Source organism: Electrona antarctica (genome assembly GCF_951216825.1).
Source record: "Electrona antarctica genome assembly, chromosome: 14".
In the NCBI taxonomy this organism is placed as follows: domain Eukaryota; kingdom Metazoa; phylum Chordata; class Actinopteri; order Myctophiformes; family Myctophidae; genus Electrona; species Electrona antarctica.
In genome coordinates, this window is record NC_136795.1 from 5345910 (window position 1) to 5370224 (window position 24315).

The 24315-nt window shown below is 40.6% G+C and overlaps 1 protein-coding gene across 2 annotated transcripts; it reads right to left on the minus strand.

Moving 5' to 3' along the window:
• Window positions 1-9144: 9144 nt before the first annotated feature.
• LOC306937494 (SUMO-conjugating enzyme UBC9-like) lies at window positions 9145-23942 on the minus strand. Of its 2 annotated transcripts, XR_013791615.1 has the most exons (8): window positions 23557-23942; window positions 22359-22443; window positions 21845-21928; window positions 21302-21374; window positions 18464-18573; window positions 12464-12543; window positions 10714-12236; window positions 9145-10670 (listed from the first exon to the last, which is right to left on the minus strand). XR_013791615.1 is itself a non-coding variant. In XM_079521302.1 (7 exons), the coding sequence occupies exons 2-7, from the start codon at window positions 22422-22424 to the stop codon at window positions 12173-12175; spliced, it is 477 nt and encodes a 158-aa protein (XP_079377428.1). In that variant the 5' UTR covers window positions 22425-22443; window positions 23557-23942; the 3' UTR covers window positions 9145-12172. The 2 variants fall into 2 exon arrangements, 1 of the variants encoding a protein (XP_079377428.1); XM_079521302.1 differs by having other exon boundaries at window positions 9145-12236.
• Window positions 23943-24315: the final 373 nt, after the last annotated feature.

Sequence of the window (24315 nt, forward strand, 5' to 3'; positions counted from 1 at the left end):
ATGCAGCATTTACTACATGGTGAAAGAAATGCAAATGCCACTCCATTCCATGCCATGCCGGAAGGCAGCATTCAGGAGAATTACTTTTTTTCCCGAAGTCTCCTGAACTTTAACACAGCATTTTGCGTTGAACAAATTTGTTTAGAAATCCATGTCGTTACACCGCATCTCCACTAGCTAAAGAGTGCTGCATGGGTTGCGCCCCGAAAATAGCTGATCTACAAGCTCTTGTGATCTTGTAGATCTTCTATTTTTGTCCAAAAGTGCCCTCTTACGGGATTTCAGCCCCTGCCCCTATAACACTCTCTGCACGTCCCTGCTTAAAGGATACATCAGTGGCAAGTATTATAGGTATTACTGGTAGGACTAGTTGTAGTCGACTAAATATCATACTACTTTAGTCGGCTAAATCTACTGTTGGTTTTTGTCGACAAAAATGCATTTTCGCGGGCCTTGATGGTGTTGTAATGGCAGATTTGACACTTGGTTGCATGTTGAAAATAGCCGATCTACCAGCTCACAACGCAACGCAGCGCGACGCGTTGTGAGCTTGTAGATCGGCTATTTTCAAAGCGCAACAACCCGAGCACAACCAAACATAAAACGATCCCTTCTCCACTAGTCCTTCCCTAACATTTAGTCTAGTTGACGAAATTGTCAGTATATTTAGTCATAGTTTTAGTCATCATGGCCTAGTTTTTATTTTGTCGTTTTCGTAAGTGAAAAAAAGGTAGTCGACAGATATTTTTCATCACAGTTTTAGTCGACCAAATCAACACTGGCTGGTCTGGTCATTTGCATCCTACCGGAATGAAAAACACTTTTGTGTACAATATTGACAGAAACATTATTTTCACAGCCTTAAATTCACACTGAAAACTATGATCTAAAGAATGTATGAGAGGCTATGGTGATACAAGCGCAGCAACATCTAAATGTTTATTTTTGAATAAAGCAATTTTTAAAACAATATAAACAGAAACGACAGAATAACATGCAGTACAAAATAATAAAAAAAGCAAATTCAAAAGGAGTGAGAAGAAGCATAGCTTGTGAGTGAGAAGAAGCATAGCATAGCTCTAAAGGACAAGCATAGCTCTAAAGCAGGGGTTCTCAACGTTTTTGGCCGGGGACCCCCGGAAATGCTTTGGCAATGTCTCGGGACCCCCCCCCCCCATTGTTATAATTTAGCTATTGAAAAATAGCAGATCTACAAGCTCATAGCGCGCCACCGAGTGGCGCGCTACGAGCTTGTAGGTCTGCTATTTTTGAAAAATCATGAAAATAAAATTTAAAAAAAAATCTTTTCTTTTTTTTTTGAAAATAATTTGGGGACCCCCTAAAATAATTTGGCGACCCCCCAAGGGGTCGCGACCCACGGGTTGAGAACCCCTGCTCTAAAGGACCTTCATCTTCAGATGTATTGTCACTTATTATCGTACATAAACTATAACGGAGGAGGGTGGAGATTTCAACATCATTCTACAGTACATGACACTTTCCTACATTGTGAAATGTAGTGTAGGCGGTACTGCTCAGAGTAAAAACTAAAAAGAAAAGCCTCACTATGCCTGTAAGCATATCTGTGTCAATCATCATTGAATGAACATCTCTCAGCATACATATGGTTGATGACAGTTTATCTTTTTAAAGTTGAGTCAGACGGCTCAGATGTCTCCTACTTCAAACAGTTGCTTCCACCGCCGCCGCCGCCTCCTCCTCCTCTCTCACACGAGATTACTACTACAGATAGCCATTATAGGTCTGACTTGACGGGGAAGAGAAGGCTGCAGGTACAGTGACAGTTTCAGTGGTTTCTGTTGAAACCACGTCAGTGAGGCTGCCATGTTGGCCTCACTTCTCTGCCTCCACACGACACACAACAACATGCCTCCACACGACAACACAACACAACATGTCTCCCCACACAACAACACACAAGGCAACTCATTCAAAGCAGATTACAGCGGTCACTCGATTCTGTAGGTTAGTTAGGTTTACACTCTATAACATTCGACAAATCAGACCCTTCCTCACCCAGGAGTCAGCCCAGCTCCTTATCCAGACTTATCAAAACTTGACTATTGTAACCATATAATAGAGATTGTAACTCCCTCCTGACTGGGCTACCGGCAGGCGCACTTCCCAAGCCGCTCCCAATTGATCCAAAATGCCGTAGCTCGCCTGGTCTTCAACTAGCCAAAGTTCTCGCATGATCTACAAGCTCACAATAGATCTGCTATTTTCAGCAAGTGAGACTATGACTAAAACTAAAATCAAACTTTGCTGCCAAAAACAACACTGCTATGGACCAGAGCTAGTGTATGAGCATACAGTACAGTACATGTGAAGGAAAGGTTGTAGTTTAATGACACAAATTTTAATTAGTCAACCACAGAGACCACAATATATTTATTATGTTTTATTATTTTTTTTAAACCAAACTACAAACTAATCCTTCTGACAAAGATTAAAATCTATTATATGAAAACGATTCAGTTATATATAATCAAATTAATGGCACTATTTTTTTGCAATCATGTGTTGGTCATAATACATTTTTTTCAGCCTTTATTTTGACAGTGACATTGGAGAGACACATTATTTAATCGTCCAGCCGGCTGGGAATCAAACAGGGATCTTGTTGATCAAGGCAGTAAGGGCCTAGTAAGCACTTGTCATTCCCTCATAACGATTTTCTTTTTAAGAAATACAGAATTAGGAGTGAAGGTTAATTCTACAGTACACTTGGTGGTATGTGCAGTGCACGTGCATGTGTGGTTGTCACAGAGAGAGTACATGGACTAGTATATGCATATAGAGATGTTTCAGTAAGACTGTGTGTGTGTGTGTGTGTGTGTGTGTGTGTGTGTGTGTGTGTGCGTGCGTGCGTGCGTGCGTGTGTGTGTGTGTGCGTGCGTGTGTGCGTGCGTGCGGTGGTCAGGGGTAGGAAGCAGCACCTCATTTTGTGGTGCCCTTGTTTTCCATTTCTTTCAGCATCTTGTTCAGCTTCTGGTTCACGATGTTCCTCTCTGTCCATTGCACTGCAACACACAGACAAGACATGACAAAATGACACGTGAGACTGATAATATATAACCGAAACAGAACATGTCAGAGCCTCATGTCAGAGCAGAGCAGAGAACAGAGGGTGGAACACATCAGGGCCAGACAGCAGAATCACATCAAACTTTCGTTTTTTTCCAACCAAGGTTCATGTTTTAGGTTGTTATTAGAGACAGGGGTGTGGGGGCATTCGAACAAGTGGCTAAATATGTATATTTCTTTTTAGAAAAATGTAGGGAGATTTCTTATTTACTATAGTCGTACTAGACCCCAGGAAATGACATCTGGCCACAGTAGTAGTTTGTCACCTCCTCCTTCACATTCAATTGACCCTGCAATCTTTTGTGGCCAGATGTAATTTCCTGGGGTCTAGCATAGTAAATAATAATAAAGAAATCGCTGTAAAAAAAAGGTAAAAAAACGAAATAATAAAAAATAGTCACTTGTTCGAATGCCCCCGCCCCCCTGTAAAAATCGTTAAAACGAAGGAACGCAGCAAATGGAAACATTTTAACACTCACCTTCTCTAATAACCTAAAACATGAACCGTGGTTGAAAAAAAAACCAAAGTTGTCCTTTAAAGGATCATATAAAATACTACTCAAACTAGAGCTGGTTGTCTGGGTTAGAACCAGTGGTGTGAGAACTTAACCAGGATGCCGGAATCTCTGACACAACAATGTCTGGGTTGTAATGCAGAATTTTGTAGAATTTTATTGAGAGGATGGCCCCTTGAGATGCAGCATCTCGTTTTAGAGGGGGTTCTAGTGTGACCAGCTCAGTGGCCTTGTGGTTAGAGTGTCCGCCCTGAAACTGGGAGGTCGGGGGTTCGATCCCCAGCCGGGTCATACCAAAGACTGTAAAAATGGAACCCAATGCCTCCCTGCTTGGCACTCAGCATCAAAGGGTTGGATCGGGGGGTCAAATCTACTAATCAAATGATTCCCGAGTGCGGCACGGCTGCAGCTCACCGCTCCTTGGCTGCGGCTCACCGCTCCAAGAGATGGGTCAAATGCGGAGAACAAATTTCACTGCGGTAACGTGTGTGACAAATCGTACGACTTTGACTTTGACTCTATACATACAAACAGCCAGGTCTCGCTGAGAATATCTGGGTTGTAATGCCAACTATCCTGTCTCGTACGGAAAGCTATGAAGTCTCTCACAAGGAGATTATAGCCAATAGCTATTTTAAACTTTAGCTGTTGAAAAATAGCAGATCTACAAGCTCATAGTGCGGCACCAGGTGCCGTGCTACGAGCTTGTAGAATGTAGATCTGCTATTTTTGGGAAATTGTGAAAGTGTGTGCAAATCGTTGTTGAATATATTATTTTACAGTGAACGTTTTTTTTAACTCAAATATTTGCTTCTGGTAGTTCCTTGACATGAAGAGGTTTACGCACCAGTGCACCACGGACACATTTTTTTCAGAAAACTGTCAGGATTTGGAAAACATTTTGTAGACTCCGGTCTTAATGGGTTACGGACACTGACATGGGTCACATGGTTACATATGACTCACTCATTTCATTAGTTCTGCGGCCGTGCCAGAGCTGTGGGTCTGTATCTGGGGCAGGCAGAGAGTGCCTAACGTAGGAAGCCTTGGCCTGGGACGTCCACATCACAGAGGAACCTGCAGATGAAAGAAACATAGATCCAGTTGGACGGCGGTCATTGGTGGAAAAAGTACTCAAATAATATTCAATACTGCAGTATAGAAATACTCTGTTACAAGTATAAGTCCGGAATTCAAAATGTACTTGAGTAAAAGTACAAAGGTATTGGTATCAAAATGTACTTAAAGTACCAAAAGGAGAGTACTCATTATGCAGAATGTCCCGTTTCAAGTTTGCAAATCTTTTGAAAATAGAAGATCTACAAGGTCACAATGTGTCACATCGCGACACATTGTGACCTTGTAGATCGGCTATTTTCAAAAGGCGAAGTGTATATAGGCCTGAAGTATAGTTAATGGAGGCCTATGTTTTGTAATAATAATCAAAATAAAAAAGTAACTAGTAACTTCAAATAAACGGAGCGGAGTAAAAGTACAACATTTGGATCCGAGATGTAGTGGAGTAGAAGTATTGGAAATTGTATAATACTTAGTTATACTTTCCACCACTGACGGAGGAGTATTTATTTCACACGTTCTTATTGTACGCATGTAGAGTAACTGCACCAATCTAGTGTTTAAGATTCCGTTTAGAGAATAATATGCATTTTTCTCTGGCTACTTTAATTAATTTTTCCCCTTCAAGGTCTAATAACGTTTTAGTTATCAGTGCTGAAGAGGTGTATTTAATATGCCATAATAGTGCTTGTGCTTAGGGTGAGTAAATGATTAAGCAGAGGAGCAAATGTCATCAATGGCTCTCTTTTTACTGTAGCCTTCATTGAGAATGAGCAAGCTAGCATAAATAAATGACACCTAGTCAGGGCTTATTCATAAAATCTGGGAATACATTTCTTACCAAGAATTTTCTTCACTGTTTGTAAGGGTGTCTAGTAACATATCCCACATTGGTTTATATTCAACCACACTAAGGGATTTTTTTTTTTACAGCTGCTGAAAGTTGGGGTACCATCAACAACCAATAAGGCAAAATGTTCAAAATGTCATTATGCTTTAAGTAGCATGTGACATGTCAAAGTAGGGGGGTTTCATGATCCTGAATCCATTCCAAGCATTAGTTTTGCACGAAAAACACTTGTTGGGCTAAAATCGGCCATAGCCACCCGTCACAAATGTGATGAGGTCAGTACATTTGTGCACAAGTGCCTATGTTTTTCGTGCAAAGGTAATGCTTGGAATGGATTCAGAATCATGAAAAACCCCTAGTTTGACAGGTCACATGCTACTTAAAGCATAATGAAATTTAGAACATGTTGCCTTATATTGGTTATGATGGTACCCCAACTTTCAGCAGCTGTCACAATTTCCCCTATGGTGGTTGAATAGAAGACAATTCTTGGTAAGAAATGTCTTCCCAGATTCGACATTAATCTGACTAACCATTATAGCATTTCCTTACGTCCTGAATCTCCTGATCATACAAGGGCATTCCAAAGTGCTTTTTTTAACAAGAGTGATGTGAACAAACTTTTACAAAAAGGTAATTAAGATAAGTGACAAGTACACCCTGAAAAGAACACACATGGAAAACAACCATACATGAATAATTCAACAGGAAAAGTGGGTTCAGTTTCAGCTACAGGGCATTTTCTTGTTTTATCAAGTACTTGTTCAATGTTTTAATTTTTCCATTTTCAGGCTTGTGTGGCTAAAAGCTGTTACAGTGTAACTAATACGGTAGCTACCATAATCTAAATCAATAAACACAATAACGTCATGGACTTATTTTCATTGTGGTTCTTGGCTTCTTGCAGTAAAAAAATAAATTAAGAAATGGCAAGATGACATGAAGTGGCCAAATATGTCACATATAATTGTTTACCACAAAAAAAAGAATACCTCGACAAATACTTTCTGTAAGAAGGCAAGACTTAAAGCTGCCATACGCCACTTAAAACTGCCATAAAGCTGACTTGGTTTTATTGTAGCCTGTTTTTAGCAAACAATGGCAGCTTCAGTGGCGTGCACAGACATTTAGAGGGGCAGGTGCTCAAGTTAAAAAAGGGCACCTTGTGCAGCGCGTGGAACCGGCCGGTTGCCTTAATCCATTTTGGGCGGGAACCCCTTTTGGTGTTAGCATTATGTTATGCTTTAGCTATTGAAAAATAGCAGATCTACAAGCTCATAGCGCGCCACCGAGTGGCGCGCTACGAGCTTGTAGGTCTGCTATTTTTGAAAAAAAAGAAAAAAAAGGAAAAAAGTTTTTTTTCTCTTTTTTTTCCAAAAGGGCACATTGCCAAAAGGGCAGGGGGTGCTCTAGCACCCCCTAGTGTCTATCTGTGCACGCCACTGGGCAGCTTGTTTCATTGTATGTGACATAGAACGTTTCCACTGTTTTTCACTTTAAAGCAGTGGTTTTCATGAGCGTAAAATGAAACCAAAATGGACCCGTTTCATTTGACGATCAAGAGTTACATTTTTGTTTAACATCTGCATTACTGTTAATTTATAAGAAGTCTCTCACAATTAGATCCAACGATAAAATTGTTTAGTTTTGGGTCCGAGAGGCTAAATCTCATCAAATGGCGGTCCGTGGCTCAAATGACAAATAATGGGCCTTGATATGAAACGTAATGTTCAAGTTCTTTATTAATGTACCCAAGCAGGTTGTAGACCAAATTGCCCCTCCGGGGACATTAATAAAGTAGTAGTCGTAATGCATTCAATGTTATAGGCCTATGGCTATATTTATGCATGTTCATCTGAAAATTGTATTTGCAAAAGAAAATGTACAAATATCACATAATGACACATAATTGGAATTGCATGTTGAAAGTGATGATGAAATGTTGTACCATATCATTGCTGTCAGGAGGAAACCACCTACTGTATAACTACATTTTTGAAGTTTGTTTTGTGTGCATTAATCAGTGCTATTGAACACCCTTTACATCCGTGTGCTGTTTCGAAAATATTGAACCAATGAAAAGTAGTAAAAAGCGCTTGGGACAAAACCTCTTAACTCCATTGGACCCTCAAATAAAGCTGTCTAGCTAACTCCACCACCTTTCCCCCTCTCTCTCATAGAAACAATTGACAATATAAAGTCACACCAACTTTGATGAGGCAGTATTGCTTTGTTTTCAAAATTTCCTGACATTTTTATATTTTTCATTTCCTGAAAAAAAAAATGAACATTTGAGTTAAGTGGAGATCATAGACCCTCCTGTCTAGTTGTCAAAGATTATATGGATCACTTCTTACAGTCCACAAAGCTGCCACATTTCTGTTATTCAATCAATGGAGCTCTTCTTTGGGACAGGACACATCATTTTGCTGTCATGGCTGATTAATAAACAGAAACTTTAAAAGCTTAAGATATAGTAACCTGGAAATGTGTTGTTTCGAAGACAGTGGCCCAAGCTGTGGTAGCTGTAGTGTGGGGCAGTGAAGCTGGATTCAAGTTCAGTATAGTGAGGCAGAGAGAGGGGAGGCACTATGGGACATTCTACCTTCATCACCTACAAGGACAAGACGCACAACATCATAACAGGACTGTCAGATTAGCAGCAGCAGTAAAACACAGTAACAACAGATAACACAACTTTGTTTTATAGGCTTTAATCCCACTTAAGACAATCTGCAATAACCTTTTAGGGCACTAACCAGTGTTGGTTGTGTCTCGTGTTGGCCCAGGGCCAGGGGGGAGGGTGTAGCCATACTTCAACCGCAAGAGAAGCGAGAGGAAAGCATATATATGATCTAAATGACGGAAAGGAAAGGTGTTAAAATTCTATCGAATGCACGTGACGTCACCACACAGAAAAGCAGGTTTCGCAGTGTTTTGAAATCATGGTTTACTTTACACATTTCACCATGTTTGAAGAGGTGCCAATTGCTTGCCACCACAAACATAACCAGATTGCAACCTTATAAGCGAGAGGGGGAAAAACGCAATTGCATGCACTGCTGCAGGTTCGGTATAATTTAAACGCAAAATAACTTAATGATCCACATTTTAGACAACGTTTCCTTGGTGATCACCTGAAATTCAGACATCTCAAAACAAAGCTACAAATGTAACGTCATTCCTCTAAAAAAAAAAAAATAGTACAAAGCTGTCAAATGTGTCTAGTAATCACTAATCAGTCTAACTTTATAATTGGCACATATTCGGTCCAGATGCACTTCACTTACCTGTGGCAGGATAACGAGCCCGTTTGAAGAACCTGTTGTCCGATGCTACTGCAGTGAAACTTGACCCCACACTGTTGGACAAATGGGATTAATGATTCATTAAGACCCCACGCGATACGCAGGGCTGCCTCAGCCTCTACCGTCCTGGACAACTGACAGTAGGCGATGGAGAAAGTCCTCGTCAGCGGTCACCGTTGCAGCACGTATCCTACACGCGGTACAAGCCTACCACACACACCAGGGAGTAACTTTACCAGACAAAAGAAAAAAACAAAAGGCCTACAAGTAGCAGAATCCACAAACGCACATTTTAATTCTTTTATTCAACTTTATTTCACAATTTTATTACATTTATTGTGTTCATTGCTTTTAATACCACACACAAATGTCAACTGGCTAAAACAATATAAAACATAACTTCACCAATTTTTTTCAGTATTTATATTATGTACATGCACTCATGTCGTCAGAGGTGCGCATTTGACTCTGCCTCGCTGGTCAAGGGCAGGGGGGCGGGGCCATTCCAATGAGGATCCTTCAGCCAAATGGTTTCATTGCCATGTGCAATTGCTGACATTTAATTAATAAGAGCTTAAAGGCCTGTGTATCATTTGTAAACGCTGCTGAATGATATAACTGAATGAATGAAAAGAGGTGAAAGGCTATGTACATCATTAAGTATATATATATATATATATTTTAAAAAAAAAACTAAATTCTGGTTTGTGAGCCCAATTTTGTAACGTGTTTTTTGTTGTTGTTGACATTTGTAACAATGTTGCCTCCCCCTCAAATGATATACTGTAACTGTGAAAGACAAAAAGTCTTTCAAACACTTCGTGGCACCCATGATTATTTTTGTTCCATTGTACTTACAGAGCTAAAGATGCCTTGCTGACTTTGGCCAACTTAGTAATGCGCATTACATGGTATAGTATGCAAGGGGGGGGCAGAAGTAAAATGTTGGTAATCACTGTGTGAGTTGAATTCAATCTACATTGTGCGAATGCAAGAAATGGAAAAAAAAATAAAAATAGAGCAAGATTTGGACCCAGTCTTGGTTTGGCAGAAAGGACAACATGGGTTGGCAATTCTCTTAAGGGAACTGGTAATATCCACCCTTGACCACGTCACACAGAACGACCCGAGACAATTACAATGAATGCTTTGACTACTAGCTAAGCTATACATTTTGTCTGGGATGCCAATATGGATGATATTGTACAGTGTGGGTGTGTGTGGTCCCAATAACATTGCTAATCCCTTAATTACAGGACCATACCAGGCTTTGACGTGTGTGGATCCTTTGTCACAATTCTTTTGATAGGATTTAATTCCTTAAAAGTGGTATATTTCATCATCATCAGTTTCTATTATATCAGCCTATTCAGAATTGTTATTGGCGTCTGGTGCCTCTCAACATCTCCAAGTCAACCTTTATACAGTTCACAGAAAAAAATCAAAATGCTCTTATGGTCAGATTTCATAATTTGGTCCAATGTGCCATAGTCATATCCACCATGAATACATGCATATGGGTCCTGGGATTTAAATTTATGGATTATGGCACAATGGAAGACGAGCATCAGAATAGCATTTTGATGAGGTGTGATACATTTGTAGTGCTTTTCAGCTCTTTAAGATATAGGCCGATATAGCTAACAGAAAAAGATCAAACCGTTTTAAGGAATGAAATCTAATCAAAGTAACAAAGAATCCACACGTCAAAACAAGTTGGTATTGCCCTTAAAGGTATTTAAGTGCTTCTCCAAACTGATCTTTTCCCTTTTCTTTAGTCACTTTAAATATCTTGGGAAGACATTGCATCACCTGGGTCCTTAGGATCAATGTTTACAGTCAGGATACTGAACACCTGGGTCCTTAGGATCAATGTTTACAGTCAGGATACTGAACACATTCACCCGTTTCGAATGCCATTGATGCATCAACGCAGAATGCAATTTCTCCAAAACGTCACAATATAACGTTTCGCCCTGGAGACAGTTGCGGTAGGTCAGTAGACGCGTCTAGGAGACGGTTGCGGTAGGTCAGTAGACGCGTCTACTGGAGCATTGAATGCTCCGATTAAATGTGATATTGTCCCTTTCAATGCATTGATGGCATTCGAATCCGCCAACAAAAAAAATCGTATCCGAATGTCCTTAAACTGCAGTTTACACAATAGTAGAATTATGCACCTGTAGCATTGTGCATCGCATATGATCGGTGTGTGTGTGAATGAGTGAGGTATGGGATGGGAATAGTTTATATCGAACATAATAAACAAGGCAGGACATGAAGTTTGTTTTCATTCACGGGCCAGTGGCTGGTGGGCTTCCATGAGCCACTTCCAAAATGTACCCAGCAAAGCAGATATTGTTAACAAGAAAGACTGATCTGGTAGTAGAAGAGAAAAGATATCTGGTAAAGAATAACCTAAGAGCAAACCTAAGAGCCACAGCCATTCATTCCCATATGCCTACATAAAGTACAGTTGAGGAGTTCGGAGGCTTGTTTAAATGTGCCCGGTGAAGTTAGATTATTATTATTTTTTAAATCATCTGTGTGACATACTGTATCTTCTAGTTTCTGTCTAAATATGAAAATAAAACATGGAATTGGATTTCCACTTTGTGCGCAGCAATGAAAAAGGTCTGAATCACGTTAACTGAACCGGAAAATAAATCCACGTGAGTCTATTGAGGTTATGAACCGATGAATGGGATAATCTGCGTAACGTCAAAAAGGGAGAAGGTTTGCCGACACTGCTCAAAAGCACACTTACAAAAACCTACAAGGTGCTAACACCACCCTTCCTGCCAAGTGCCAAAAAGAAGAAGAAGAAGAAAAAAAGAAGCAAAACAACTTTTCAGAAGCCAAGAAGGGGCTTCTATCCACAATGGTCAGTATCTGGTTGTGTGAAAGCTGACTTGTCCCATACAAATAAGAGGTCGTGATTTTGTCTCTTATTTCTATGGTTACAGCAATGGAGCCATGAGTGAGCATGAGAAGACTCACGGTCGGTGAAGCCAGAGCTCTGCATTATACAAGAGTTATAATAGCAGTAACCACGCTGATAAGACTTCTAGAATCAGAAAACGTTTTAAGCATTTAGGATTTTGAAATGCAGACTTTTGTGATTCTAGAACATGGGTAACAACAGGACCTCAATAAATTGTCCATCCTTGAAAACAGATTGACGTAACTCCTGTATAATGGTAAAATAGCACAATGAAAATGGTGGATTCTTATTGGAGTGGTCCTTTAGGTGCTGCCTGTCTTCTGCTCATTACCCATATCTGTTCAGGCGGGTTTAAGGTCAGCTCTCCTCTCTATGTGGGGGCAAACTTCTTGGCCTGTGCCCGGACCCTCTTCTCATAGTCCATCCTGTTCTGACTGAAACACAAAACATGTCCCAAGTGCATTTTAGAATCTGCTAAATGTTAGTAAGTAAACATGTCGTGTAATGTTTAGTATGATCCCTTTTAGAAGCTAGCTTCTTTTTCAGATTTACAGAGAGAACAAACCATTACTGCTATAGCGATCAGTACGCATGCATTTCCACAGTATGTAACATTTAAAGCCATGACACCATCATTTCAAAAATACAGACAGACACTGACCAGTAAATTGTGTAAGCCTCTGCTTGTGCTGGGTCTTGGATGTTGGGCTCATTCAGCAACTCCTGGATACCCAACAGGATCTGAAAATGCATATTGCAGGCACATGACACTCACTGTTAACGGACACCCTTTTCAGATTCTCCTACACATACATTTGACCACAAGAATGCAAACAAAATTAGATGGACGTGTGTTTAGATAACCTTTCAGTTTTTGTCACCTTTGTTTTGGTGATAAATAATTTGCCTTCTTGCAAAATATTCATAATATAAACGCTACACTGCTAGTGATTACTAGGGGTAAGATACATTTGAACAGCGATACGATACATATCACGATATATGGTTGACGATACGATATTGGGTCATTATGACGATACGATTCAATGATTTAAAATGGATATAGTAACTATTTAGCAAAGAAATAAAATCTGTGAGAAACATGTGGATAGTGCAGGGTTTTTTTAAGGTAAAATGTATGAATATGGATATAAAGTAAACAGTGATTCACTGGCAAATACATAGACATTATATTTGAACAACACATAAACCAAGTGTAGCGAACGCATAAGTACTTACTTAGTATTGATACAATCGATTATTTGCATTGCAAACCGATTCGATACAGATTATTTGCATTGCAAAATGATACGAAACAATACAAAGTCAATGTTGCCGTCGATTTACGATCGATGCAGTTACTATATTGTTATTTACACCCCTAGTGATTACTGTTGCTAAGCATTACAATGTACTGTATGGTTCACTGCTTTATAGCAAGCAAATTCCATAGGTCAGAAGAGTGAAAAGTATTAACCCATTTTGGGCAGGAACCCCTTTTGGTGTTTTAAGCATTATGTTATACTTTAGGCTCTTTAGCTATTGAAAAATAGCAGATCTGCCAGCTCATAGCACGGCACAGAGTGCCACGCTATGTTTCAGTTTTTAACTCAAATCTTTGCTTCTGGAGGGTCCCTGGAACAACACATTTTCAGATGAGGGTCGGCGGCATATTACATATACTTTTTGGGGTCCTCGACATGAAATATTGAGAACCACTGATATAGATACATGAGGCTTTTCAGAAAATAAGACATTTTAAAAAGTTATTTTTTTAATTTCAGGCGTAAATTTCAGGCTCAGTGTTCATCTGTAGGGGACCTTGTTCAGTAAAAAAAAAAAACAATGGACCAAATATCCCCCCCCTTCCTTTTCTCAATCTCTTTCCATTCTGTCACATCTCTTGTATGCCCGATTTAAAAAAAAAAATCCTATTATTATATTTTGCTGACTCATGAGTTGTAGTATATTTGTATATAAATATCGATTTAGTTTTCTCTGTCCTTACTGTTCTTTCCTCTTTTAATATTGTTTCGTTGTTCTAGCTGTCCCCGTGTATGGCCACCTATGTGCATTGGTGATTTACTTGTGTCCGTCTTAGAAAATAAAATAAAAAAAGGTTTCTGTGAAGCGGAAGTCTCTTCTCATATTATCATAATTATCAACCATGAATCTTCGTCCTTCGTGTATCTTTCCAAGGAGTAGTGTTTAATACATGTATTGTTGGCAGAGAAATGCATACCCATTTCAGGCCCTTGCTGAGTTTCTGTTTCCAACATACATTTGCTTGACACGCAAAAGCGGGCAGAGTGGTTGATCTTGTGGTTGGGTATTTAACCCATTTTGACCTGAGATCAGATTCTAAAAATGTCTTCTACATCCTGACAGTTTTCTGAAAAAGCTTAAAGATAGAGCTAGGCTTTCTTTTTTTGTCAAGCCATGTGATATTAGGCAGCTGCTTAAAATAATAAAGCAATTAACATCATCACCTTGGGTGTCATTTAGAAAGACTTGCTCGACAGATCGAACACAACATTCTCTTCATTTTTCTCTGAGTTTTAACTTTGGAAGAGATGGCAGGGCCCAGGGAAGGTAGTCTACATAGCGACAGTGCCACCTCATGGATTCAATTGTAACTGCAAAATCCATCTTACAATAAATGCACCACGTCTCCTTACGTGTGTGTATGTATGCAAGTCTGTAATCCACGTAACTTGAGAACCGTTCGCCCCACCGACTTCAAATTTGACAGTGCCCAAGCCTCGAGTCGGTCAGATACACGCTACCACACCTTCCATTTGATCACTTAACCAGTACACTTTTCACAGTCAGTTTGCACTCTTCAGACACAGGTAGACAGACAGACACAGAGATCTCCATTATATGGGCACAAAAGGGACACAGACGGACGGTTAAAACAGGTGCCATGCCAATGGGTATTGCATACTAGGTTCCCAACTTGCATCGTTCCCAAGTAGGCTGGTGGCCGACGGGCACAGGTCCAGTTACTAAAATAATAAAATCCATTAATAATTGAGTGCATCAAATGACGAGATCTGCTACTTCCATGACATGTTCACATCATTTCCCCAAATGTTTGCCTTTATTACACAATGTTTGCTTATTATGCCCAGAATAGGTTTGCTATATGGTTCATGTGGTTTTAACCCATTTAGGCCCGACCTCAACATTTAAAAAAAAAAAAATCTTCTAAATCATCCAGTTTTCTGAAATAAATATTTGTACGATTTTTCAAAAATAGCAGACCTACAAGCTCGTAGCGCGCCACTCGGTGGCACACTATGAGCTTGTAGATCTGCCCAAAAATTGGTTAAAAACATTGACTTGCTTTTATGTTGTGCAACTCAATTGCACCACTCAATTCAATTCAAAGGAGCTGTATTGGCATGAGAAAACAAACGTTTACATTGCCAAAGCAATGCACTCAGTCAGCCACTCAAGTCTGAATTTTCATTTCACTTCATTATTCAGACTGAAAGCCCTTTCCACAGCGTTTACATTTCTGGGATGGGCGTTGCCAAAGCGGCAGTCAATGAAAATAGTAGCAAAGCAGATGACATTGTTGTCAATGTGGCTAATCCAGTTGCAAACCAAACAAACACGGTCAATGAGCACTAAATAAACACGCCGGTAAACTATGTTGGATGATGTTTCTAAAACATAATGTAAAGAAACTATTTATCATAGGGCATTTAACGTCACGGCGCCGATTGGCCGTAGCCACGATATCAGATTTTCAACCAAGGCTGCCATAGAGTCCTGTCCAGACCTGAATCGCCCAGATTCAGAACAGATTTTTTAATGGGTGTGGCTAGTGATTCAGGAGCTGGAGCCAGGCTACCACTCAGTGGCTGTGGTCTTTTTATTTTATTTGTAATGGCGCTGTCAAACCTGTGAGTAAATTGTGAGTATGAGGTCAGCTGACAGTTTTCTAAAAAACCTATGTTTCCACATCAGTGAAAAATAAATAAAAAAATAGCAGATCTACAAGTTCGTAGCACAGCACTTGGTGCCGCGCTGAGCTTGTAGATCTGCTATTTTTCAATAACTAAAGTATAACAATGCTTAAAACACCAAAAGGGGTTCCCGTCCAGAATAGGTTAAGAAATCTTAGAAAAGACCTGAAATTCAGTACTATATTCAAAGCCTGTAAATCCTCAACACGAAGACATGAACCAAAAGTAAGTGAGGAGGAAAATTGGCAGTTACATTTATAGTTGTAAACAAAAAGAATATCCGTTTTCTTTTTCTAGTAATGCTGTAATTAGATAATTTTGCATGTCTGTCAGTATTGGTATGAATGTCTGTAAGATGTCACACTTAACGCCCAGCTGCTGATGCTAGGACTTATGTTAGTACATATTTCTGACATCCTGAACACAATTAACCCATTTTGGGCGGGAACCCCTTTTGGTGTTTTAAACATAGTTATAATTTAGCTATTGAAAAATAGCAGATCTACAAGCTCATAGCGCGCCACCGAGTGGCGCGCTACAAGCTTGTAGGTCTGCTATTTTTGAAAAATCGTGAAAATATTTATTTCAGAAAACTGGAGGATTTAGAAGAATATTTTAAAATTTTGAGGTCAGTCCAAAATGGGTTAAGAACACACCCCTATCAGAACACTGGTGTTTTAGACAACACTGTAGACTAGAGCCCTGCATTGGGACCGGGCAAAACCTTGTATGTCCAAAACGGTGACTTTTGACCTGTGTTCCAATAAATCCAATGTAGCCATTAGTCACAAGCTCTTGTTAACACATTTCAATGTTTATAAAACACTCAGACACACTACTTTCACAAAAGGTTAACTTTCAACATACTTTCTATAAGCTCAAAATGCATCTCATTGACCATAGGCACACCATGTCCATCTTGGCATACGAGTTAATGGCAGGGTGGTAACCATAGATATTAAAAAAAGTAGATGCCTCATTGGCCGCTGCAGTTCGTTGGAGCCATGTGTGTCGAAAGAGGGACGAAAAACAATTTACACTTGGGGAGGAAGTATGCCGGAAGTGTGGAAGGCACGCTACTTCACGCTGCCACTCAAGTGATTACTGGCCAATCACAGCGCATCTTTTCTGGGACTTATCGGACCCGAACATGTGCTTTGTGACGCACGCTCATGCTTCCGCGGTGCTTCGCAAGGAAATCTCGGATAACGTTGCCCTCCCTTGAGCACATACGTTCCAGAGCCGGAAAGGGCGTCTACCTTTATATGTCTATGGTGGTAACTAGGTGCAATTTCTCATTGACAGCCCATACATCCAAACAGAAAAGTCCTATCTGATTGTATTAAACAACGTCAAAGTCGCCAACATTGCAGCTGTACGAAAAGCTTGAATTATCCTCTGTGTTTCTAAGTGTTTGTTTCATAAAAATCTGCAGACATGTTATGAGCAATTTTCTTTCCTTGCAGGTGATTATTTTTTCTTAGTGTTGCAGTTTGGAAGTGCTCGTTAGATATCACTCAACTGCCCTGCGTACCACGGTACACCTGTTTTTAATTTGCACATAATGCAGGAGGCAGCAGGACGTTGCTTTACTGAACACGAGCGCTTCCAAACTCTGATGGCCGCGGTCTGCAAGTGGTCAATTGGGACAGTTTGTGAGCTTGTACACCGGCTATTTTTGCTATTGTGTGACACTGTTGTACGACAAAGTAAAGCAATTTAAAACATCATTAAAAGCTGGAGATAGGGCCCAGGCGGTGGCGTAACCGTCTGGGCACCCGACTGGTAATCCAGTCGCAGTGTGCCGCGGGTTCGACTCCCGAGCCCGACACGGCCTTTACTGCATGTCTTCCCCCATCTCTCTCCCGTTTCCTGTCAGCCTACACTGAAATGTTACTAGAGTGGAGTGTTTTTGATTGGGGGGGTGGGAATGGGCAGGCCAAAATCCTGCACCGTCCTGCAATAGAACGGGTGTATTGCAACGGCAGCATGTGTGGTCGACGACGTGCTCCACTTTAGCTCGATATGATAAATATCATAAATAGAACACATTTATCTTATGCCAAATGCAGAGAACGTCATTTGTTGCTCCCAACAGGATTTAATAACCCATTGTCAAGCTTTAAGTCCAACCAATCGAACCGTGTTGCTGTCCATGGTAATGGCCTCTGTCCCTCTGCTTGTTTTGTGTTTGTACCGTTTTAGTTAATACTACAGGATTATGCAAGCCGCCTAAATAGCACTTACATTTTGGTGCGGGCGAAATTGCGTGTGCAAAACTCTAACCGGAGCAGGCAGAAGTAGGGCTAAACAAAAAAAAAAACAGTCCCTCGCTGGGATTACAGGAATAGCGTCTAAAGCACACCGAATATGCACTCTAGTCGGGTTTGTCCTATTCTACAAGCATATACGGTGGTTAGGCCAGTGGTTAAAACCCATTTAGGCCAGACGTCAAAATTAAAAAAATGTCTTCTAAAATCATGACAGTTTTCTGAAATACCCATGTTTCTATATCAGTGGGTGCTCAATATTTCCAAAAAATATATGTAATTGGCCTACAACAGACCTACAAGTTCATAGCGCAGCACTCGATCTGCTATTTTTCAATAGCTAAAGTATAACAAAAACACCAAAAGGGGTTCCCGTCCAAAATGTGTTTAAGTGAGAAAGAGATGGTCACACACCTGTTTGATAGTGATGGCAGGCCTCCAGTCTTTGTCTTCCTCCAAGATAGACAGACACACAGTGCCTGATGGATACACATTGGGGTGGAATATTGGTGGCTCAAACTTGCCTGAAAAGAAGTCAGAAAAGAACAAACAAAAAGAACATTTACCAAAAAAATCTAGTTGTGATTGCCTACAGCAGTATTTGCAAAGTGAGCTTAAGTTTATCTTTCGGTCACTTTGAAATAAAGACGATCCATCCAGCCTGTGAAAACATCTGGCTAATAAAATGACATTACTGGCTCGTACACACTGCACGATATTTGCTCCGATAATGCTGTCGGGGACCATTTTTGGCGCTCGCCGACAAAACTCCCGATCTGACGCAAGATCGGGCTTTGATCGTAGAGGTTTTGCTCGCTGTGTGTGAAAGGCTCTGCGAGAACGTATAGCGCCGATGAAAGTGATCGCCAACGCCTTGCCGATCAAGACCTTTTCTGAATATCAAGCAGGGTTGATATTTGGCTCTGTCGCTGACTGACATCGTACAGTATGAAATGGGTTGCGACCGCATCCAGAGAAGTCCTGTATTACAGCCAATGAGAGCACAGGACAGCTGTGCTCACTGACAGTAGGTAGGTTTCCATCAAAACATTTCGAAAATAGGAAGCGAATAAGTAAGTAATTCGAAAAAAGAAGCGTATTTTTCTTGTTTCCATCCACTGACAAAATGCGCTTCTTTGGAGATATTAAATAAGCAGTAGGCCTAGATGGCGCTATTTTGCCAGTCAAGTGAGACGCGCAGAGAGGCGCATATTATGACATTTATTTTACCGTTTGATGTCTGAAATCTGATAGCATCTGCATCACACACACTACAGGATAATCTTACACGATTATTTGATCATGACACACACACACACACACACACACACACACACACACACACACACACACACACACACACACACACACACACACACACACACACACACACACACACACACACACACACACACACACACACACACACACACACACACACACACACACACACACACACACACACACACACACACACACACACACACACACACACACACACACACACACACACACACACGTTGGTCTGCATGAAGTCCGCTGTCCAGATTGGCCACTGGGACAGGCTGTCTTTCAAACAGGCTGTCTGTTAAATAAATAAGCGTGTGTTTTTGTCTAGACAGGGGCTGGTATAGTTTCGTTTTCAAAGTACAGGGACGATCGGGACCCCTGCCCTGCGACTTGACAGTACATTTCCATTTTGACTAGTCTCCTCTCGTCCGTTTCGTTCCGAGCTGTTTAGGAGAAATATCACCGATCTAACTTCATGATCAACGGCGAACGCCCTCACCGGGGAGAGCAAAAGAGCCTCAGCCTGCAGACAGAGGCTTCGAGACTCGAGTGTGTAAATTTAATAATTTATGTATCCACATCCCACCCACCCTCCCGTTCGATCACTCCACAAGTCCACTATACTCACCATCGTGTGTGTTTTTTTCTTTTCCAACTGTTAAAAGCGATATAATGCGAGTTCAATGCTTTCTAATTAGAAATATTTTCCGCAAGTGTTTCCATAACCCATTTGCGCATTTCACTTTTTCGATATAGCCCCAAAATCGGCCACCTTCTAGCGAAAAAGTGTTTTTGCGAAAAATGCAGACTTATGCGCATTTTGAGGTGTTTCCATCCAGGAGATTTTGCGAAAGAACCTTAATGCGCAAAAAAAAAGGCTTTATGGAAACGCACCTACTGTCCGTCTGTATCGATAGATGATCAGATGATAATATATAACCTTTATTCCTTGGGTAAATCCCTGTTCTGTTTCGTAGGCCTACATGCAAGCTATATTAGCCCAATGTTGCTGTTAAATAGTCTATAAAACCAACTCATTTCACTTGAATAATGTTGATAAAACCGCATCGGAGCAAACTTTTGGACCACGTGTGCTGTGTGTGTGTGTGTGTGGAGAGAGATGGAGTCATTTCATGAAAATCAAGATTTAACGTCCTGTCTCGCTGCAGCCCACGTAGGCTACACGCCGTCACAAACATTTCGCCGTGTAGCCTGGCTATTCCTGTGTGTGGCATGCACGGAGAGAGAGGCGCGTCCTGTGACGATCTCGCACTTGTATCACGGCATCCTGCACGTGCGTGAGATGTCAAAATGAAGGAATTTTTAAAAAAAAAGGATGTAGCCTATATGTATCGGGTCTGGATCGCATCTTGTGTGATGCCAAGTCGGCGACCAATCGTTTAGTGTGAAAGCCGATATAATGACAGTCGATTTAAAAAAAAAAGACTCCTGTAGTGTGAAATACATAACGATCTGATGACTCGCAGACAACTCTAAAACTCCTACAGTGTGTAGGGGCCATAAGTAACCTTTGAAAAGTAAATCACAAGTCTTTGACTTACTGGTCAACGTATCATTGTAATATATTATCTACTCTCCAAAAAAATGTATGTCACATTTGCAAACAAATTATTTCAACATCATCCAGCGTCACAAGCGTCACAAGCCAGGACTGAGAACTTTAAGCCCTGGTCACAAGCTTCATGCTCATGAAACGTAATGCTTTTTCCAGTGATACCCAGTATAGTGGAATGCCTCTGAGGTTAGAATAGAAACTATCTTTCACCAGATGTCAAGTTTACAAATTCCACCACTATTTCAGGATTGAGTCCGGCTCAAGCTACAGAACCAGTGCAAATTCAGGAAGGGTTATTATGGCCGTTTTGTACAACACAAAGTAAAATCAAGGACATGACAAAAAAAAACAAAAAACTTTGCTTCCCATTATTTAGAAGAACTCACATTTAGGCGGCGAAGAGGGGTAGTCATCTTTGAACAGCATTCTGAGTTTGTACAGGCCTCCCTCCCATAGGGTCTGTTTAACAAATGTGGGATTAGTCACTGCTCAATTCAAATCATGGACAGTCACAGTAGTACACAGTCGTTTTGAGGGATGAGAGTGGGCTACGATTTACAGAACACTACATGAGTGAATGCGTGACAACTTTGAACTTTAGAATTGTAGTGCAAGTATGAAATAAACACGATGTCAGTCAGGCTGAATATGACAAACTTGTACATCTTTGCAGTAACGCGTTTATTACAGACGCACCAGCATGGCTGGTATCATTTTCTCCTTGTTAGTCTGTTGTGTGTCATGGCAAAATGTGGTCCTGGCCTTTTGCAGCTCAGAAGCGGTCTTTGCCAGGTGTTTATATGTCTGAATTTGTCTACAGGCCCAGACCTGACCACAATTTTCCATTGTGGTTTCATTCAAAAGGTTGCAAACCACTCGATTAGATATTAAGGAGTAAGGACAAGTATGCAATGTCCTCTTAGACTTACTCCTTTCTTTCCTGGGATGGCACACTCCCAGTTCATTAGATTCATGGTGCCATCAGGATTCTTGGTCGGTACAGCAACGAACCCCTGCATTAGTGGACAGATAAAAGCACATTGGATTGTTAATGTGCCCTGTGTTTTTGTCATGTCAGTGTTATATGAACGCATTATGCTAATAGTTTGTCTATTGTTAAGTCCAGTGGTTTTCTCAAGAGTTACATTATTGTTTAACTTTATTTAAACTTTATTTACAAGAAGTCTACACAATTAGAGAATGTAGAAGAATTGCCATTTTGATCTTTTGCCAACAGCATGGAATTGTGTGTCAACGTCAACGATAACAAAATGTTCTTTAGTTCTGGGTCTGAGGCTAAATGTCATCAAATGGTGGTCCGCGGCTCAAATGCTGACTAAATAATGGGCCTTGATTAGTCCGTTTAGTAATGATGACAATATTAAGAATATTTTCATTGTGGCATCAGTGAAGTTACATTATATAGCTTCAGACACTACTTACAAAGGGGTGGTCTTTCCTCCAGGCTTTGCGTTCTTGAGACAGTCTGCTAAGAGCGATGCCAGACATTGCTGCTCATCAACGCCTCCTTGTGGGAAAACAAAACAAAATCAAAACAGTAAATATTCTGAACAGAATGTACATGGGATAATGTGGTAGTCGTAAGGGCCGATTCATACTCCTATTTTACCGCTGTATCGGCGCTGTAGTGCAGAAATGATTTCGGCTCGTCATACATTTTCAGTAGCACCGAAGAGCCGACTTTAGGACGGTACCCGCCCCTCCGAACCTCAAATGACGTCACATTGTAGGCTCTACAGAGCCGAACCGACTTTTATTCGGCTCTAAAATAGGAGTATGAATCGGCCCTTAGTCCTCCCACTGTATGTTTTATTTATTTTATTTTATAGATGTGTATATTTATTTGGATGTCTCTAAATGTTCGGATGCAGTGGTTTTCAACCTTTTTCATATCGAGGCCCATTATTTATTCTGAATTTGAGACACACAAAACATGCTGTATTGATGTTGGTATCATTACGGGGAGATAACAGGCAAGCGTTCATCAAAAGAACAATTCTTCTACATTCTGAAATTGTGTGTAAATGAAACCAAATTGACACATTTGGTTTCATTTTACACTCTCAAGAGTTAAGGGTCCATTTGGTTACCAACTCTCGTTTAGTTGGGGACCACCTGGAACCCCCTCAAGTACCACTGGTGGTCCCCGGACCACTGGTTGAAAAGCACTGTTCTGATGAATTGAAAATGGTGGACCCCGTTGTAAACAAGTGTAATGGTTTATAATGGTGTCGTCCACAGTAACGGTTTTTGTATTGACAAGTTAGAAATGTACCCATGATTCTGCATACTGTGAAATAACATTTTCAATCAATCAAGTTTAAAGACGTATGAAGACCACCTGTTGATGATCGCTGGGGTCATTCATTTACTCTAACGTTAATTTAACAAAACAAAAAACCGCGGACACATGATTTCCCCTGGACCATAACGTTAACTTTGTTAATTTGGGCAAGAGAAATACAATTGAAATCGTGTTTTTATTGGGCGGCAACGTTATGCAAACCCACTGCTTTATTTACGAAGCACACTTTAACGGTAAAAGTTTGCACAAAAAAACATTCAGGTTAACTACTGACGTTCAATAATGTACAACAAAAATCCATTTAAATATACTTACCGTAAATGTAATTTGTCAAACACCGGTGGGTAATGTTAAAACGGGTCGGAGTGGAGTATGGGGTGGCTTATAGACGAGCTAACACGCTAGCTCGTTTGTCTCGCTAGCGTTATTTGCTAATGCTAACAGCGGACAACCCAACGAAAAAAACACCCGTTTGATGATCAAAACAAACCTACTACTAGTCCAATTGTGGCGTGAGTGAACGAACAATTAAAAATACGGTGTTAACATTTATTTCGAGGCTAAAATGTATGGATATTTGGTTGTATTTGTTACAATCTACCGCACTTTGTATAAAACAATGCGAGTCCAATACCGCTCTGCCTGTTAGCATATAGAACCGAAAGAAGGACCCCAATTTGTTTATTTCCTCAGGACCTTCAGGCATTTCTGCGGACAGCTTTATAAGTGTCAAGTGTTGACGGCCATCTTTGTTGTGGCGCTTCGGCTATTTAAAGCCATCTATGACCGTTTATGTTGCTTACTTCTTTGATGACGCCCCAAAAAGGTGACATAATCTCGACATACCCCATTATACTGTAATATAATACACGCCATTTTCATTACAGTCACTGTGATTGCACTGTAACCAATAGGTGACCAAATAATAGAAATGAAGGCGAAGTGAATAATTAACCCCCCATGGTGGACATAGCAACTAAGAATAAAACGTCCTCGCCTATCCAGGATGAGGTGAGGTGTACGGCATGCAGCTAATAGATGCGAATTTCAGCGAAGACACATTCAAAATGGATC

What these genes read in the sequence shown, in the direction of transcription:
- LOC306937494 (XM_079521302.1), bottom strand. Translation starts at nt 22,424, where the DNA reads ATGTCTGGCATCGCTCTTAGCAGACTGTCTCAAGAACGCAAAGCCTGG. An exon ending in GGAGGAAAGACCACCCCTTT is followed by an intron (nt 21,929 to 22,358) that starts GTAAGTAGTGTC and finishes CCACTAATGCAG; the next exon opens with GGGTTCGTTGCTGTACCGAC. An exon ending in CCCCTCTTCGCCGCCTAAAT is followed by an intron (nt 18,574 to 21,301) that starts GTGAGTTCTTCT and finishes ACTTCTTTTCAG; the next exon opens with GCAAGTTTGAGCCACCAATA.